The sequence below is a fragment of the Microcaecilia unicolor genome, chromosome 8 (assembly GCF_901765095.1).
Source record: "Microcaecilia unicolor chromosome 8, aMicUni1.1, whole genome shotgun sequence".
NCBI lineage: Eukaryota > Metazoa > Chordata > Amphibia > Gymnophiona > Siphonopidae > Microcaecilia > Microcaecilia unicolor.
The window spans coordinates 195,231,581-195,250,148 of NC_044038.1; the positions used below are offsets into that span (position 1 = coordinate 195,231,581).

The window sequence follows — 18,568 nt, forward strand, 5'->3', positions numbered from 1 at the left end:
AAATTCATATACTTTCCACAATGTGATTTTCCGGATTTAATTTGTGATGTGCTATCTCTCACTGTTACCAATAACCTACCCTTCAATTATGGGCTGCTCATGTCTTTGTCAGTGGGCAAACTTACAAAATCAGCAAGGGATCAAATACTTATTTCCCCCACTGTATATCATATACTTCTGCCAAAACAGTGAAAATATAATCAAGTATTAATCATAAAAACTAGCAAAGAGTCAAACAGACAAATCAAAAATCAGGTGATTTTGTTTTTCCCTGAAAAAAAAAAAATAACGAGTCAGATTCTAGATGGAAAGTCTAGGCCCTTCCACAAGACTGCACTAGTTGCAACCATATCTAAAGTACGATGCATACAAGGGTTATGTTTGCAAATAAAAGTCCATAAGACATTCTTTAACTGCCACTAGGAAATGCAAACATAGCACTAAGGATCTCATCTATAAAATAAGGACTCATTAAGAATTCTCTACAGCTAAAAAAGTATTCCCACCAGAGTTTTCAATTCTGCCAATGAGAGAGCGGTAGAGATATGGAAGAACATGAAAATACGTAATTTTTACAAAAGTAGATCGATGGTTGCACTGTAATAGGAGAAGCACTTTATTAGTCTTTGTTGAGTGGCCCAGTCAAAAGGTTTACAATACTATAAACAATTACTGAAAGATACCATGATTTAATGGTACAGAAATCTGCAACAGGATAAAGACCCTAGACCAGTGGTCTTCATAAATTTTTAAGCTGGGGACACTTTGGATTCTCATGAGCTGAAGAAGAGCCATCAAATATCTTTGCATACTGACCAGTGTGTGTCAAGGACATCCATCCCCACCAACCCACCTTCAAACTTCATTGGGGGGTATATCCTCAAGGTTATGAGCATTTTCAAACACACTCTCTTGTCCACTCAGAAATGCCTTGTCCTTCAAAGCATGTGGCTCCCCCCCCCCCACATCTACTTTCCCCCGTTCTATCCTGAGCTTGGCTAGAGAGGCAGAGTAGCAGGAAAAAAAAACCCTGGACAATGGGGGCCATCACTGGCGTCTAGGACTTGCATTGAAGAACACTGCCCTAGACAGTATGGATAATATGAAGGATATAATGAAGCTGAAGAATGGGCTAGAATTTGAAACTAAAACAATAAGGGGTCATGTATTTGGGATGCAAAACTCCGCCAGAGTGGTACAGTTTAGGGGATGAAATACTTCTGTGCATGAAATAACAGCAGTACTTGGTGATCTTATCTGATCATCTTAAATTGACCAGACAGGTAGAAAACCAACACAAGCCAGGAGAATGCTTTGTTATATAGGCAGAGGAATGGACAGCAGGAAAACCAGTGCCTCTGTGCAAGTCTCTGGTAAGACCTCATTTAGAGTATGGAGTCAGTCTAGAGCAGGGGTTCTCAAACTAGACCTCAGGAAACAGCCAGTCAGGTTTGCAGGATACCCACACTATCTATGCAAAAGATAGATTTGCATACAATGAAGGTAGTGCATGCAAATTATCACATGCATATTCACTGTAGATAAACCAGAGGACTGGGCTGAGAACCCCTGGTCTACAGGGTGGCTATTAAAAGAGTCAGATCTCAGTATGTATATTTTGGAAGAAAAAGCAAGAGAGGAGATATGTGATAAACATTTAAATAGATCTGTGGAATAAGAAAGGGATCTAGGCGTCGTTGATGATACTTTGAAACCTTCTGCTCAGTGTGCTGCTGCGGCTAAGAAAGCAAATAGAATGTTAGGTATTATTAGGAAAGGAATGGAAAACAAACTTGAGGATATTATAATGTCTTTGTATTGCTCCATGGTGCGACCGCACCTCGAATATTATGTTCAATTCTGGTTGCCACATTTCAAAAAAGATATAGTGGAATTAAAAAAGGTGCAGAGAAGGACAACGGAAATGATAAAGGGGATGGGACGACTTCCCTATGAGAAAAGGCTAAAGCGGCTAGGGCTCTTCAGCTTGGAGAAAAGGCAGCTGAGGGGAGATACGATAGAGGTCTATAAAATGAGTGGAGTTGAACGGGTAGATGTGAAGCCTCTGTTTATGCTTTCCAAAAATACTAGGACTAGGGGGCATGCGATGAAGCTACAAAGTAGTAAATTTAAAATGAATAGGAGAAACGTTTTCTTCACTCAACGTGTAATTAAACTCTGGAATTCGTTGTCAGAGAATGCGGTAAAGGCGGTTAGCTTAGCGGAGTTTAAAAAAGGTTTGGACGGCTTCCTAAAGGAAAAGTCCATAGACCATTATTAAATGGACTAGGGGAAAATCTACTATTTCTGGGATAAGCAGTATAAAATGTTTTGTACTTTTTTGGGAGCTTGCCAGGTATTTGTGACCTGGATTGGCCACTGTTGGAAATAGGATGCTGGGCTTGATGGACCTTTGGTCTTTCCCAGTACGGCAATACTTATGTACTTAACTGCACAAGAGGTGGACATTTTTCAATTGAAAAGACACTACAGATCAAGGGGTCACAGGATGAAAATGGAAATAGACTCAGGAGTAACCTAAGAGGGATGGATGGATGCACTGAACGGCCTCCAGAGGAGGTGGCAGAGATATATTCAGCATTATTTACTCATGACTGCACTGGGTTTTTATTATGGACAATGTGGAGCTGCTTAGATGGTCTCCTGGTGCATCCCAGACTGGCCCTGATCCCAAACAATAAATTTTATGTGCAGGGTTAGCCACTTTCCAAGTAAACATTAGGTGATGGCCTAGACAAAACTAAGACCGCTCTATTACCTATTGCTACTCTGGATTCTGCCCTATTTTCTCCTATTTTATTAGGGGTTTAACTAGAATTTGTTTCTGTTACTATATGGGTTTAGTTTATTGTTGTTTGTATTTTCATTTTGAAGACTTTCATATTTATAAAAATAAAATTAAAAATAATTTATATACTACCAGCCATGAATCTAATGCCATTACAGCATGGAACCTATGAACCACCTAGGTATATAAAATATACACCTAGCATGAACAGATACAAGAACTGAACGGAGGACTTGGTTCTTTGAGATGGTTCAAAATAAGATTTTTCACTGAAATAGTCACTTCCATTACCTACAGGACACAAGAACTAAAGAAAATTGACTTGCTGATCACTTTCAGAAAGCAATTAAAAACATACTTATTTTCCCAAGTCATTTGAGGAGATACACAGTTCATGAAATCTAACAGTTAAGCTGACCTTCTGATTTTAACTACCTGCTCTTCTGTTTAATTTTGATTTACTGTATATACTTGACTATAAACTGAGATTTTGGGGCCAAAAAATTAGCCCCAAAATGGGGATCTTGGTTTAGATTTGAGTCCCTACCCAATGACTGGTGCTTTTGTCCTTCACTCTCCCCCCCCCCCCCCACCCCCTAATGACTGGGTGCTGCTGTCCTCCACTCCCCCTCCCCCAATGACCAGCGCGCTACTGTCCTCTACCATGCCCGACTGGCACTGCGCTTACCATTCTGGTGCTCACTGAAGCTGACGCCAATGCTCTGTGCTAAGCCAGTGTGGGGCCTCGAGCATCTGCGCATGCTGAAAGCCCCACACCGGCCAAGGACAAAGCATTGGCATCAGCTTCATTAGCATCAGAACAGTAAGCAAAATGCCAGTCAAGGGGTGGAGGACAGTAACACCAGCCATTGAAGGGGGAAGGATAGTAGCACCGGTCATGGGGGAGAAGATAGAAGTGGCAGCTGAAGGAGGTAGGACCTGCAAATAAAATCCAGTAACTGCGGGGGGGGGGGGGGGGGGGCAGAGTGGAGCAAGAAATGCCGGTAACCACGGGAAGTGGAGGGAGTGTGCAGTAAGAAATGCCCATCACTGGGGGTGGGAGGAAGTTACCTTATACTTGAATATAAACCCCCTAGATTATATTCAAGTTAACAGTTTTTCTCTTCTTCGGGGGTGGGGGAAGAGAACTTCTACCTCAGCTTATACTCAAATAGGTTTATATTTGAGTATATACAGTATTTTATTTTAATTTGTATGGTTTGAGAGTCTTGTTTTACAAATTATGTATATTAACTTGCAATCCACCTAGAACTTGGGATAGAATGGAAAATACATTTTTTGAAATAAAATAATAAATAAAAATAAAGATTGAAAGGTTATTGAGATCACCATAATCACACTAGCAGGAATCCCAATATCAATAGAGCCATATGTTTTTAAAGTATAAGAAAATATTAGACTATAAAATAAAGTTCTTTAAAATTCTCTAAACTATGTCTTCTGTACCAAGAATGATATCCAGTGCACCTGCTTTAATGCATCTATTTGTATTATGGAACATGACGACTAAACATGGCAAAAATTAAGTACACGCATTCTGTGCAAGTTCCTTTTAAGTGCATTAAATTATATACAAGCACTGAAAGAAACCACCACTGCTTTAACTTTCCACATGGATAAAACTGAGCTCTATATGTAGCAACAGACAGGCCCTTAAAGTGATTGCTATTCCAATTCTGCGCACCTCAGTTCAAACAAAGCACTTAAAAGTATACATGACGTATTAAAATTATTCATTTGGTATATATATATATATTTAGTGTACATTGGTAATCTAGAAGCATGTGCTATATTATAACATTATAACCAGTTTAAAAATTTTATTAAGACTAGCACAGATGTGGCACAGATTAAAAAAAAAAAAGATCATATGAAAACCAATTGGCTTATTGTCAACTGCAATACAAAATCAAGTTCATCCAAAGGGGAAGAGTGGCCCAGTAAAAGCAGCTAGACTGTGCTGCCCACTAACACACACCTGTGTGCTGCAGCCAGCAGGCATGTGCCAGATGGAATGTTTTATAAACTAAGAAGCTCTTGCATCTGAAAGCACAACGCTGTGCTCTTGGGGTCGTCTGAAAAGTACTGTATGTATTTGTCTATACGCAACAGGCGATGGCTGAATTACACAGAGGAAAATCCCTCCCTTCTACTATTTACAAGGTGAAATGTCAGGAAAGCCCTGTGCACACTTATCTGAAGGGACAAAGGCAGTCAGGTCTGTGAAAATGCAATCACCTCAAGTTTGCAATCAATGCACAACACGCACCAATGTCGATTGTGTACTGCGCTTAATAAAAAGTATAAATTTCACTCTGAAAATTTAAATACAGTAATTATGTTATTACAACTCCCTGAAATGCAAAACTTACCCCCCCCCCCCACCCCCGACAAAAAAAATTTGTTTTTATGTTTCATTATAAGAAGTTCCTTTCTAGCTTAAGTCTTAAATAAATTTTGGTTAACAATTTTGTTTGGCTGAATCAATAAAATATCTACAATATTTTAAAAGTCAATAGATGAAAAGAAACACAGCAACAGTATGTACTTTAGATCTAGCTAGATTTGTTTCTAACAGATGAAGGGATGGATTTGGGAGATCCTGGAGATATTCTGCAGCAACTCTTGTCCGTCTTTAATCCTTCCAAATCTCTCACACTAACTATGAAGTTCTACTGCAACTATGAACCAAAGGCGGGCAGTCACATCTGTATATAGCTGGCAAAAATATTATCAAAATTTGGATAACCTAACACCTTTAAAAAATCAAACTAATTCTTCATCCAGTTAAAGGCTCCTACCGGTCATGATAAATATTGTGAGACTAGATTTCAAGAGAATATGAGAATATGTGGTGAGGTATAAATACATCTGGGAGAACTAAATTATGTTACTGTATCATATTGTATAGACCTGCTCCTGGTATTCAGGGCACATTCACAAATCCCATATTTCTCATCCAGAAAATTATCATTCATAACTGAACACCCACTGCCAAGGTGGATGGAAGACCAGAAGTCTCAAAACCAGAACTCTGCATAGATGTCTGTCATCTGGTTATTAAACCCAACAAATTAGCATCTTGCTACTGGTGTCTCCCAAGCTGTTAGTTGATAGGTTAAAATCTGTCAGAACTTGTTTCCCTGATCTTCTAAATGTTCTCTGTAAATTAAAAATGCTCCCACCCTCCTTCAGAAGTAGGAAAATATTTTTACCTTTAAAATTAAAAGGTAATTAGCGCTTGTTTTCTCAGATTAATTTTTTACCCCCTCTGTCAGGAACAGATTTCTAAACATGTTAGCTTGTGTATACTGCTCCAGCAAATCTTTCCAAAAACAAGTGTAACTGATGAGAAATATCTAGCAACTCAAGACATTAAAACTATATCCAAATAGTGTGAAGATATCATTTGCTTTGCTTGTTTGATAATCCTCTCATTTCTACTCAAGTTTCTTGATATCTACATTTCTTTACTGGCCCTTCCTACAAACTGGCCATTTCTTGGCTGTTTGCTAACACAGAAGGACTTAGTGCCGTTCATAAAGGATTCAGAGCTCTGTCTGCTAGCAAGAGTTACAATTTCTACAGGATATACTTAGGGCAAATCTAAGTGCATTTTGTACCAAACTCACCAAAGCCAGTCTTCAACTGTATTTGTCTTCACTAAACTGACCTTGTGAATAACAGTATAATGTGGGAAAAATGGAAGCAGGTGTAATTTATGTAAAGTCAACTAGTTATGTGCATCAGAGACGCACATATTTCATACAACCACTTCCACCTATGAGAACAGGTCATTTAAAGCAGAGAGGCCAGCGGCCAACTCTCCCTCTCACCCCAGAATTCTTCTGTAGGTCTCACCATCCACCCTCACATTTAAAAGTGGGTCTCTCAGAGAAGCTCAAACAGGCCTGGTTTTACTTTGTTTTTGTCTGGGACCTTAAAAAAAATAGGCTGGTTAAAAACCTTATCTAGACTAGTACATTCTTGGAGAAAAGAATCTTGCATTTACTAAGGAAACATCAAAACTTCCCATGACTTGTTACATTACAAATTGCTATTAAGTCCAATGATAATGGGAATAATACATTTCTCCTTTCTTTTGATATGAAAGTCTGGCAAGAAACCAATTTTAAAACAAAAACCACCACCTGACATTTCCTGTTCTCTCCTCTGAAAGTTCAGTGAGGAAGAGGGAGAAAATCCCCCAAATCTCTCTCCATTCAGGAAATGCATAGGCTGTTTCTAGTCACTTTAAAAACATATTTGCTTAGAACACCCCCCACATATTTTACCGTTTTGCACACTGACAAGGCTACTTTGTTTCTGGGTTTCCTCCTCCACTCTCTCCAGCCCCAACAGTTCCTTATGAAATCCAAGTAAATTCCTTATCATTGTCCCCAGAGTTCTCCTGCTCTTGTGGAGAGTCGTCATCATCTTCCTCTTTGTCATCCTCCAAAATGACATCATCTTGACAGATTTCCACATCATCCTTCCACTTTATGTCATCATCCTCCCCTCCTAAATCCTCATCCCCATCCACTTTCATGTCATCTGGATCCTCCATATAATGGCCCTCTACTGGATACATTTCTTCTGGGGAGCCTTCTCCGCCATTCTGATCCATGTGGCCAGGTATGCCCCCACCCGAGCAGTCGGCACAGACACCATGCCGGCGAGAGCCATGCTTGATTCCTACACTGGCGGCAGACATGAACACTCTGTTGCATACTTTGCAAACATATTTTTTATCTTTGCTGTGGACCTGAGAAATTTAAAAATACATAATATTAGCATGTTAAACATGAGATTCAATATCAAATTCACTGCTCATGCAAAAAGTGTTTGTAGGTTGAATCATTATTATTATTATAACAGCCAGGGTATACTGCCTCTTCATTCTAAACAACAGCATTAGGAATGAAATGCTAAACAATGCACCCTCTATACTGCAGTATTATGGATTTCCACACATAGCTCAAGCCAGCGCACCTCTTGCTAATGAAGTACTGAGACACGCAACTACAGCTCAGCTAACAGACTTTGCTAAGTCATCATGGACTCAGTAGTGAAAAATGGAGTATATGTGCCAGTGAAAACTATGATTTTGCATTTTACTCTTATTAAATTTCTGTTTGTATTATGTGATATGAGGCTCATGCTATTTACTGTTTTAATGTATACCACAAATTTCCCTTACATGTATTTGTAATAGGGGGGCACGGGGTGGACTGAGAGGGGCCACACATTTCCTTCCCCTCACATTAGGTATCATATCTTTGCTGGTGGGGATGACAAAGCCCCACCAGTTGAAGAAATCCACTGCCAAAGCGGCCCCCTTCCTTCTTGTACTGCTTCAGGAGTGAAAAGGTCAGCGGGATGCCTTCAGCTGCCGATGCCAGCACTCCCCGAACATGCTCAATTCATGCACGAACTTAGGGAGTGCAAACGTTGATGGACATACGAAGGGGGAAGGGGGTGACTCAGGCAGTGGATTTCTTCAGCTGGTGGGGCTTCGGCTACCCCACCACCCTCTCTACCCCAGGTTCATTCTCTCCCTCTCTTCCCAACATCTCTCCCTCCCCCAACACCCCCTCCCAGGTTCATTATCTCTTCCCTCTCTCCCAATCCCCCTCCACTCCTGGGTCCATTAGCTCTCTCTTTTCCCCCTCTCCCAATCCCTCTTCCAAGGTTCATTATCTCTCTCTCTTCCTCTCTCCCAGGTCCATTATCTCTATCCCCTCTCTCCCAATCCCCCCTCTTCCAAGGTCCATTATCTCTTCCCCTCTCCCAATCCCTCCACTCCCAGGTACATTATCTCTCTCCTCTCTCTCCCAATCCCCCTCCCAAGGTCCATTATGTTTCTCTCTTCCCTAACCCAATCCCCCTCCCAAGGTCCATTATCTCTATTCCCTCTCTTCATTGTACAACACCTCTTTCTCTTCCTTCCTTCTTTCCACCCTCGCCATCCCAGGTCCATAATGTTTCTCTCTCCCCCCTCCCTCTCTATCTCCACCCTTCTCCCTCAGCTCCAATACCTCTCTCTTCCCTCTCTCCCAACCTCCTCATCTAACACCCCCAACTTCTCTTTCTTCCTTCCTGCCACCCCATATCCATTATCTTTCTCTCTCCCTTTCCCCTCCCTCCCTCATAGCTCAACATCTCTCTTCTCCCACCACTGCCCTCCTTCCACTCTCTCCCAAATCCCTCAACACCTCCCCACCCCCATCCAACATCTCTTTCTTTCTTCCCTCTACCCCAGGTACATTCTCTCTCTCTCTGAGCCCAACATCTCTCCCCCTCTCTTCTCCATCCACTGCCCTCCGTCCATCCAGTTCAGATTCTCTCCCTATTCCCCCCTCTCCCACTGCAGTCTACCATATCTCCTTTCCCCTTTTGGCCCTGCCTGAAGTTCTCTCTCAATTCCTCCCCTTCAGGCATCTCTCCCTGCCCCCCACCTCTCTCAGGTCTGTCTCCCTCCCAAACTTCCCCCACTGTAAATGGTCTAGCATCTCGCCCTCCCCTCCCCGTACCCACCCATGCCTCTCAGGTACCCCTCTGATGTACCTTTTCAAATCTGAGAAAGTCTTCGGCCCTGCAGCACACCAGCAGCAGGCCTACTGAAAGGCTGCCTGTGGCCTACACTGGACCTTTCCCGACTCATCTCGCCCTTCTGAAAACAGGAAGTTGCATCATAAGGGGCGGGTTGGGTCAGAGGGAAAGGCTTGGTGCAGGCCGCTGATACGCTGCAGGGCCAAAAGCTTTCTAGGATTTTAGAAGGTACACGGTGGGAGGGGACCTGAGCACGCCACAGGAGGGGAGGGAGAGATGCCGAGCACGCCATGGGTGGGTATGGGAGGGGAGGGACAGATGCCGACCATCCACAGTGGGGGGGAGGTGCAGAAGGTGGACAATTATTAATCGCGATTAATGTACAGCCCTAATTTGTAAGGAGCTCTAAAAGAAGCAACACAAACCACAATTCTCATAATACAAAAGTACTTGGTTCTTGGCTCTACTGTTTCTCCTGCTATTTCTTCTAGGAGCTCCTCTCTTTGTATTCTCATACTTTTAAGACAAAACTATGAATAATTAAAATATTTACTTTTATGGTGACATCACTGAATCCATTCTTCAGGTGTTCATGCTATATTTTTTTCCCATGATCAAGTGACGCCTGCATGATATTGTGAAAAGAACACAAGAACTGCCAAACTGGGTCAGATCAACGGTCCATCTAGCCCAGTATTCTGCTTCCAACAGTGACCAATCCATGTCACAAGTACATGGCAGAGTCCCAAAAAGTGGCAAACCTTCATGCTACCAATCCCCAGGAATAAGTAGCGGCTTTTCCCATATTTAGCTTAATAGCAATTTATGTATTTTATCTCCTGGACTCTGTCCAAATTTTTTAAAACCTAGATACATTAACTGCTTTTACCACATCCTCCAGCAACAAGTACCACAGCTTAATGATGCATTGAATGAAAAGGAGAACTATCTTAACCTGATATTTTTCTTTCCTTTAGTCAATTACACTCTTCTGCACGACTGGCTGTTATCCCCTCCCACCAGCAGATGGAGGTAGAGAAAAAACTGATGTCTACCAGTGAATCACCAGTATTATCTGGTGATGCACACTGATTCTTTCCAGGGGGCATCTACTAAAGTAGCAGAAGGTCCCTTTTTGTAAGGCTCCGATGTCCCATCACCCACTGTAACTGCAATGATAAATCAAGTGAGCTTACCACTCCAGAATGGCACTCGTTAACCTGTATTCTCCAGGATAAAGCAAGCTCACGAGAAACCTGTATTGCTGCAAATTGTAATATTCTGATTTGCCTCTTCTCCCATGTTCTTTTTATTTTAAACTGTAAGGGAAGAGCAGAGAACACCCAGAGTCCTCAGGCCTAAGTTTTCCTAGGACAGGTTGTAGAACAGTGTAGCCAACAAAAGAAAAGAAAATTATCAGGTAATTTCTCCTCCCTTAGTATCATCTCCATTGTTCTGTACGAGTAGGATGTACCAAAGCAGAGTCCCCCCCAAATGACAGATCTCCCAAAGTACGAGCGTACTCTGGTTAATATGTCCAACCTGTAGTGTTTCACAAAGGAATGGAGCAACGATCAAGTCGCCGCCCTATAAATCTCTTCAGGAACTAATACCCAGGAAGCAGCCTGGACCTGTGTGGAGTGAGTCTTAAGGCCCTGAAGCACCAGAAGATTTTTGCAAATGTAAGTGGCCTCAATAGCCACCTTGATCCACCTCGCAATGGAAACCTTAGAAGCTGCCTGGCCTCTCCTAGGGCCAAGAAAAAGAACAGATATTCAGAGGTGAAATTCACTCATCTCCTTCAGGTACCGGAGCAGCGTCCTCCGGCTGTCCAGCTTGTGAAGCCTCCTGACTGCTGGAGTGCAGCCCTCCTCCACAAAGAAAGACAAACAAATCTGATTGACCTGGAAAAGAGACCCCACTTTCGGGATAAATGAAGGGACCATATGAAGAGAAACTGAGTCCTCTCTAATGAAGAGAAATGGGTCCCAACAAGACAAAGCCTGCAGCTCAGAAACTGTTCTAGATAAGTAATAGCGAACAAAAACTATTTGAGAACTATTTGAGAATGAGGTCCTTGATGGAGAGCCTCAGCCAAAATGCAGAGAACCAAGCTGAGGTCCCACTATGGAAAGGAAAGGCATATCAGAGGGTGCAAATGTGCCACTGCTTTCAGGCAAGTCACCTTCCCATGCAAGGCCAGGGAGGTGCCATTCATCTTATCCTGAAAGCTGGAAAGAGCAGCTACCTAGACCCTCAGGGAGCTCAACGCCAGACCCTGGTCCAGGCCCTGCTGTAAGGAGCCCAGAATATCAGGCACCTGAGCCTTCCTGGGGGATAGCACCTGCCTTCATACCATCCAAACCTTGATGTAAGCCAGGGATGTGGAGGACTTCCATGAAAGCAGCAGCACAGAAACCACTACTAGTGAAAAAATGTGCTTTTCTAAGCGCTTCCTCTCAATGGTGAATTGATGTTCTAATGCTCACTGTACTGTTTAAGATGCTTTCCTTTTCCTAGTGTGACTCGGAGAAGTTACTGCTTATGGTATAGTAGAATTGCTCTATAGGTCCTGAGTGTTTTGTATTCTCGGTATGCCTAGTACTGGATTTTGGAGGAGGGTGTTAATAAATGACCAGCTCCGGGTGTCAACTACCCTAGGTACGCCACTGCCTGTATGTTGATATAAGCCACCGTAGTAGCATTGTCTGACATCACTCTGACTGCCTTCCCCTGAAGAAGCAGAAGTGGAAGAAACTCCAGCAGGGCCAAGTGAACCGCCCAAGTCTTTAGATGATTGATAGATCAAGCCACCTCCTGCTGGGTCCAGGTCCCCTGTGCCAAACAAACCAAGCAATGAGCTCCCCAGCTAAGAAGACTTGCATCTGTGGTGACAAGTACCCACTGAAGAGGATCCAGCAGTAACCAAGCTGTCCCACCCGGACAGACTGATCTGCACCTCGAGTGACAAGGGCAGAGGAAGTCCAGAGAGACTGGAACCCACTGTGCCAACAGGGCCTGCTGCACAGGCCGCCAAGTGAACTCTTGCCCAAGGTACCACTTCCAAATTCCAGAAGAGATGATATGAGAGGGAGAGATCTTCACTGGTAAGTATTTGCTGGGAAACTGCTTTTAAACTTGGGGAAAGGTAGACAGAGTTAAATAGATAACCTCAGTAACTTTATTTCTCTGTTACAGTTCCATAGGCTAGCATTTCAAGGGACTATTTTAAAGTTATAATATCAGTATAAAGCACAGACAATAGTCATAGGAAACCTCAGTTTAGACTGGAAGCCCAGACCAAATATATTACACGTATTAAAAAAGGGGAAGTGTAAAAAATGTATAACGATATAGCATTTTCATTTTATATATATATATATAAATATATATATATATTAGCTGTTTGAATCATTGCACAAAGGAGTCTGTAAGAAGCAGGAACAGGAGAAGGGGGAGGAAGGGGAAACTTTAGTAGACTCCAGAACTGAAATACACTGCTGCATTAGCCAAGGTCAGAAGGCAGGGACACTGGACATCTGTGAGATAACAGGGAACTATGAACACAGAAACTACAGAAAGGAAGAGAGTGAGAAATTCCAGCTGCTGTTACACAGAACCCTAGCAGACAGGCAGGGGACCATTGGCCAATGAGAAAAACTTAGGGGCAGACATTTAAATGTAACTATAAAATCAGTGGAATCTTATAGAAATCTGTGTGTGTGAGTAAGCTCCCAGTTCAGAGCTGCTGGAACACACCTCATGCTCGCGAGAATGATTTTTGAATAATAAATTGCTTAATTAAGCTTTGATTCATCAATCTGATTTTATGACACCTATTTTTGTATAGGTTCTCAGGTTATCTGGGGGCTATTTATAACAGAAGGAAGGCCAAACAACAGCCGGCATGGTTTATCTTGTTGGGCAGACTGGATGGACTGTACAGGTCTTTATCTGCCATCATCTAATAAGTTACTATGGTTATAAGGTAAGGTGAAGGAAGCTATTAGAGCTAAAAGAACAGCCTTCAGAAAATGGAAGAATGATCTTACTAAAAATAGGAAACAGCATAAGGAACAACAAGCCAAATGCAAAGCGCTGATAAGGAAGGCAAAGAGACTTGAAAAAGAAGACTACGCTGGAGGCAAAAACATTTTTTTTAGGGGACTTCCGGTGACGTCACAGCCCAAAATGGAAGCCTGACTTTGGAGCTTCTGACTCGCCCCTTTTAAAATTCACTAGCATCGACATCCATCACAGTTGAAATCCTCGCTGTACTGGCAGCAAGTCGAGTCCCTTTAGAAATGTCTCAGAAGTCCAAATCAGTAGAGGTTAATGAGAGTGGAAAGAAGACTTGCTGCATGAACAAGGCTGCTTCGCGCCATGCCTCTCCTATACAGGAGTCAGCCTCGGATTCGGACTCTGCTTGTTCAATTGGATTAAGTACTGGCACCAGTAAGCACGTACCAAAATATCATGGCTTTAAACACTATTTGGCTGAACTTTGAAAAGATCTCAGAATAATTAAAAATATTCTGGACCGCATGGATTCTTTGCACACCGACATGAAAAAAACAAGCACCCATGTGGAGGTCCTTGAAGCCTGGGCGGAAGAGCAGGTCAAAAACCATCTCCCAGATGCGCGTCTTTAATGACAGTTTTGCAGCTCAATTTGAAGACTTAGAGTAAAAAACGGATGCTATAGAAAACAGAGGCAGGAGGAAAAACCTTCCATTTAAGGGCATACCTGAAGCTGCCGACCAGGAAAATGTCATTCAACTAGTGCATACTCTGGTGTGCTCAACTCCTTGATGGTGAGGTGGACCAAACAGTGCTAGAGATTCAGGAGCCCTTTTACTAAGCCACGTAAGTGCCTACGCGCGCCAAAATGGAGTTACCGTCTGGCTACCGCAAGGCTCTTGTGGTAATTTCATTTTTGGCACGCATAAAAATAATTTTTATTATATGCACGCGTGCCAAGTGGCATCTGACGGGCATAGGTCATTACCGCCCATTTACCGCATAAGACTTTACCGTTAGGGTCATAGACCCAAAATGGATGTGCGGCAATTTTGATTTTGCCGCACGTCCATTTTCGACAAAAATTTTAAAAAGGCCTTTTTTTTACAGGTGCGCTGAAAAATGGATCAGAATGCACCCAAAATCCACGCCTACACTACCGCAAGTCATTTTTCAGAGCACCTTAGTAAAAGGACCCCTGAGCGAGCACAGAGCTTTGGGGAAGCCTCAGAACAAGCAGCCCTGACACATTTCAGTGAGCTTTGCTAAGTACCCCGATAAAGAACACATCTTTCAACTGGCCAGGCAAAAAGTTGGACTGATGTTCAATGAAACCCCAGTGCAAGTCTTTCAACATCTCTTTGCCTATACTTTGCAGCTGCATAAGGCAAAGAAATCTGTGCTGGAAGTCCTTAATGCACAAAAATTAAGTACCGATGGGTAATCTCTTTTGCCATATGTTTCACAGCTGCGGAAAAGCTGCATAGAATACGCTCTGTGACCAAAGTGTGGAAAATACTATGTGACTCTGGCCTGGTGACAGCAGAAGCACACAACTTCTCTGGACTGAGCACTGCGTGATAAGGTGCAGCAGTGGTAACAGGTTTTTAGTAAGGCAAAGAAGCCAGGTTTGAGCCTGGCAAAACTTCAGAATGAAACCTTTGGGGTTTGCTTTAAGCCCTGTGAAGGCTTATTGGCGATTTTAGAACAAATCTTTGGCCTCCTTTACATCAAAAGGAGAACTGTAAATTAAGATTTCAAATAAGCTTCTGAGAGGTTTCTCTGGGCGGCTGAATGTCTGAAGGAGGCTTGCCTTCACTGGAGCAATAGCCTGGCAACCTTGGGCGTTGGTTTGTTGGGCAGTAGAGAGATACTGGTGGGTTGGTGGATGGGTGGGTAGGGGAAGACTTCAATTACACCACCAGGCCCATGGGGGGGGGGGGGGGGGAAGCATATTTGTGTAAACTACTCTGTACTTTTCTACTGTTAACCTATTCTTGCTATGTCACTCTTTTAACAGTCCTTGAAACTCTATTGAGAACTGTCAGGGCAAACTCCGCATGTTGCAATATTGTAAACGCATTTTAAACAGGAGCATGAGCACTTACTTCACCATCCACAGTATTCCAAAATGATCTTTGCTTCTGATGTAACCAGTTATAAAAAGCACTGGATCGCATTGTTGTTTCACACTAGTTTTTCTCTGTAATTGCAGCAGGTGAAATGCGACCTGGCCGGGCAGGTCTGTGTACTCTCCAAATGTGGGTCAAGGGTCACTTAGATGCCAGATCCATGTGATATGTGGAGGCAAATTTATTGTTGGGGGTGACTTCAATGACTCATTGAGTCCTGCTCTTGACCGCATAGGCTCTGCCTTTGCAAAAGATCATAGTAATGCCAGTGCCTTCCACACTTTTTTGGCAGATTTGGGGCTTTTTGACTTCTGGCATGACTGCTTTCCATCATTTAGAGCAGAGATTTTCAACCTTTTTCATCTCGCGGCACACTGACAAGGCGCAAAAATTGTCAAGGCACACCATCATTTTAAGGATATATACATTATCATTTAACAAATGAGTATTAAGATTGGTTTAAAGTTCAATAATTACATTTTAATCATTGTGTTATCTTTATAGCTGAATATTTTTACTGAAGACACAAGTTGGCAAAAGGGCAACAAAACACTTCAAAGATAACAAAATTAGCCACAAGTAACATGCATTCAGAAACATGGAAGGCACCATTCAAAAAATATTCAGATTCTCGTGTCATTTGAGCCATAGCAAAATAAAACCCTCCACTACTAAGCACACTGTGAAAGAATACAAAACCTGAAAAAATCCTAACATACATGTACAAATGTCATACAACCATAGAACTAATTCCTATGATTAAAATAGCAGGAATCCCACATATGAATAGGCAGCACTACAAATATTACACTGGGCCCAAAAACACCAATACAGATCTCTACACAGAAGCTACATGCCCCCAGAGCAGGGCCGGTCAAACCCGGTAAGCAGGCTATGCACTGCAGGAGGGCGTCTGCCTTCAAGGGCGCCTGCTGAGGCTTTTATTTATCTAATCTCTCCTGCTCATCTCAGTCTGGCTCCAAAGCAGGAGCTGTCAGCTCTCTGTCCAGTCCCCTCCCCCCTCCCAAGCAGAGAAATATCCTCCTGTTGTGTTTGTCAGAGGACCTCACTGCTCCAAACACATTGAGATTGAGAGTGAAACCAGGAGCTGGAATCTAGCCCAGAGAGGGCTCAGAGACAGCACAGCCTGGACCCTTGTTTTGTCAGAGACTGCTGTTTAGTGCTGCACCTGACCCACCCCTTTCCACCCCCACCCCAACACAGCAACTCACAGGACAGGAGGGCTAAATAGCTGCTTTCAATTCCTAACCATCACCAATCTCCTATCTCTCATTCCCACTTCAGTAACTCCTGTTAGTCTGTCCAACTCAGATTGTAGAATATGTTAGTTTATGCTGATTAAGTCTGCCCTAGCTAGATCCTAAGCTGTGCTGGATGGGAAGGCTATTGTTCTGCATGCAGAGTCTAACTTCTTAGGATTTCAGGTTAATTTTTGAAGAATTTGAAGAGGGGCTATCTCTGTTCTACATGTGTGACTGCAAGGCCAAGTGTCTGAATAGGGATCTGTTTGTTAGACTCTGAAATTTTGATAACACATTGTTTTTCAGAGTTGGCAAGACTGTCTGTTCTCTTAATTCCTGGTCTGTGTGCTAAGTTATTTTTCTTCTATACTGGTGTAATATTTTCAATGATGCCATGGCTGGTAAAAGGGGTGTGTCTACTGTGGGGGCGGAGCCATAGTGATCCCGCCCCTGGATGGGTAGGGGCGCCGACTAATAGACTGCAGGAGGGCGCTAGAAACCCTAGGGCCAGCCCTGCCCCAGAGTACTGTACCTCAGTCACATGCAAAACACAGATAAACCCTCATCAAATACAGAACAGGATCACAAATTAGAAACAGACAAAAATTGAACTGGGAACCCCAAGAAGTCAAATTAGGTATGTACCGCAACATGGGAGAAATAAAAACAGAAATGCATTTCCTTTTATACTGAACATAATACAAAGGTGTCCACGTAGTTAATAAATTCAAGATAAAACACTTTTTTTTATCTTTGTTGTTTGGACATTTTTCCATCATGTTGATTCTAATTTTTCTTTTCTGCTTTCCCGTCTTCTGCTCTTTCCAGGGGCTGCTGTCCATTTCTTTTCTCTCCTCTCATCTTGTTCTCAAAACCTCCATCTACTTCTTTTACTTTTCAACTACCCACCAACTTTCCATCTCCTTCTCTCATCCCCTAGCTCTCCCAGTTCCCGTCTCATTCCTTCCCCTGCCTCCTAATACCTTCTATCTTTCCTCTACTCCCCATTACTGCATTTTAACCCTCTGTACATATTATCCTCCTCTCACTTATCTCCTTGACAATCCCCCATAACCTCTCCCTTATGGTTTCCCCATTCCCAGTTTTTCTTTCCTCCCTCCACTCCCCCACCCCCAATTTGTTGGCCAGCATTCCCCTTTCTCTTTTCCTTCCCTCCCTCCCTGCCCCTGTGATATAATATCTTTCTCCCTCCTCTCTACCTTCAGGTCCACCATTTTTCTTTCTTCCCTTCCACCCCCTGGATCCATCATTTCTTCCCTCCATCCCCTCAGGTCCATGGCTTCTTCCCCCTCTGTCCCTCCTGTACATGTCTTTTCTCTCTCCCCCTCCAGTCCATGGCTTTTCTCTCTTTCTTTCCGAACTCCCTTCCACTCACCATGTCCAGTATTTTTCTCTTCTTCCCTACCCTTCCCACAGGTCCAGCATTTTTCTTTTTTTCTCCCTCTCCAGTCCATGGCTTTTCTTTCTTTTGTCCCTAACTCCCCTCCACTCCCCAGGTCTAGTATTTTTCTCTTCTTCCACAGGTCCAACATTTTTCTTTTTTCCCCCCTCCATTCCTCCTCCTCACTGTTTCAGGAATTTTCTCTTTCTTCCGGGAGTAAACCTCTGTCCTCTCCCCTCCCCGGGTCTACCTTAAACCATGAACCGCGTCTTCAAGGAGGATTCCTGGCAGTGGCAGTAATTCATCATTGCTGCTTGCAGCCTGTTTGGAGCCTCTCTTCTGCCATGACCCATCCCCATCTGATGCAACT

General features: G+C 42.9%; 1 protein-coding gene across 3 annotated transcripts in view; it reads right to left on the reverse strand.

The window, feature by feature from the left end:
* The window catches only part of ZBTB46 (zinc finger and BTB domain containing 46), a 343,478-nt gene that overhangs the window by 39,573 nt on the left and 285,337 nt on the right, over positions 1-18,568 (reverse strand). For 2 of the 3 annotated variants that reach the window (XM_030212914.1, XM_030212912.1), the window contains exon 5: positions 3,788-7,595. The exons of the other annotated variant lie outside the window; for it this stretch is intronic. In XM_030212914.1, the coding sequence (XP_030068774.1) occupies positions 7,197-7,595 (399 nt within the window). In that variant the 3' untranslated portion in view covers positions 3,788-7,196. Of the gene's footprint in view, positions 1-3,787; positions 7,596-18,568 lie in introns of those variants that run through there. 3 annotated transcript variants of the gene reach the window in all.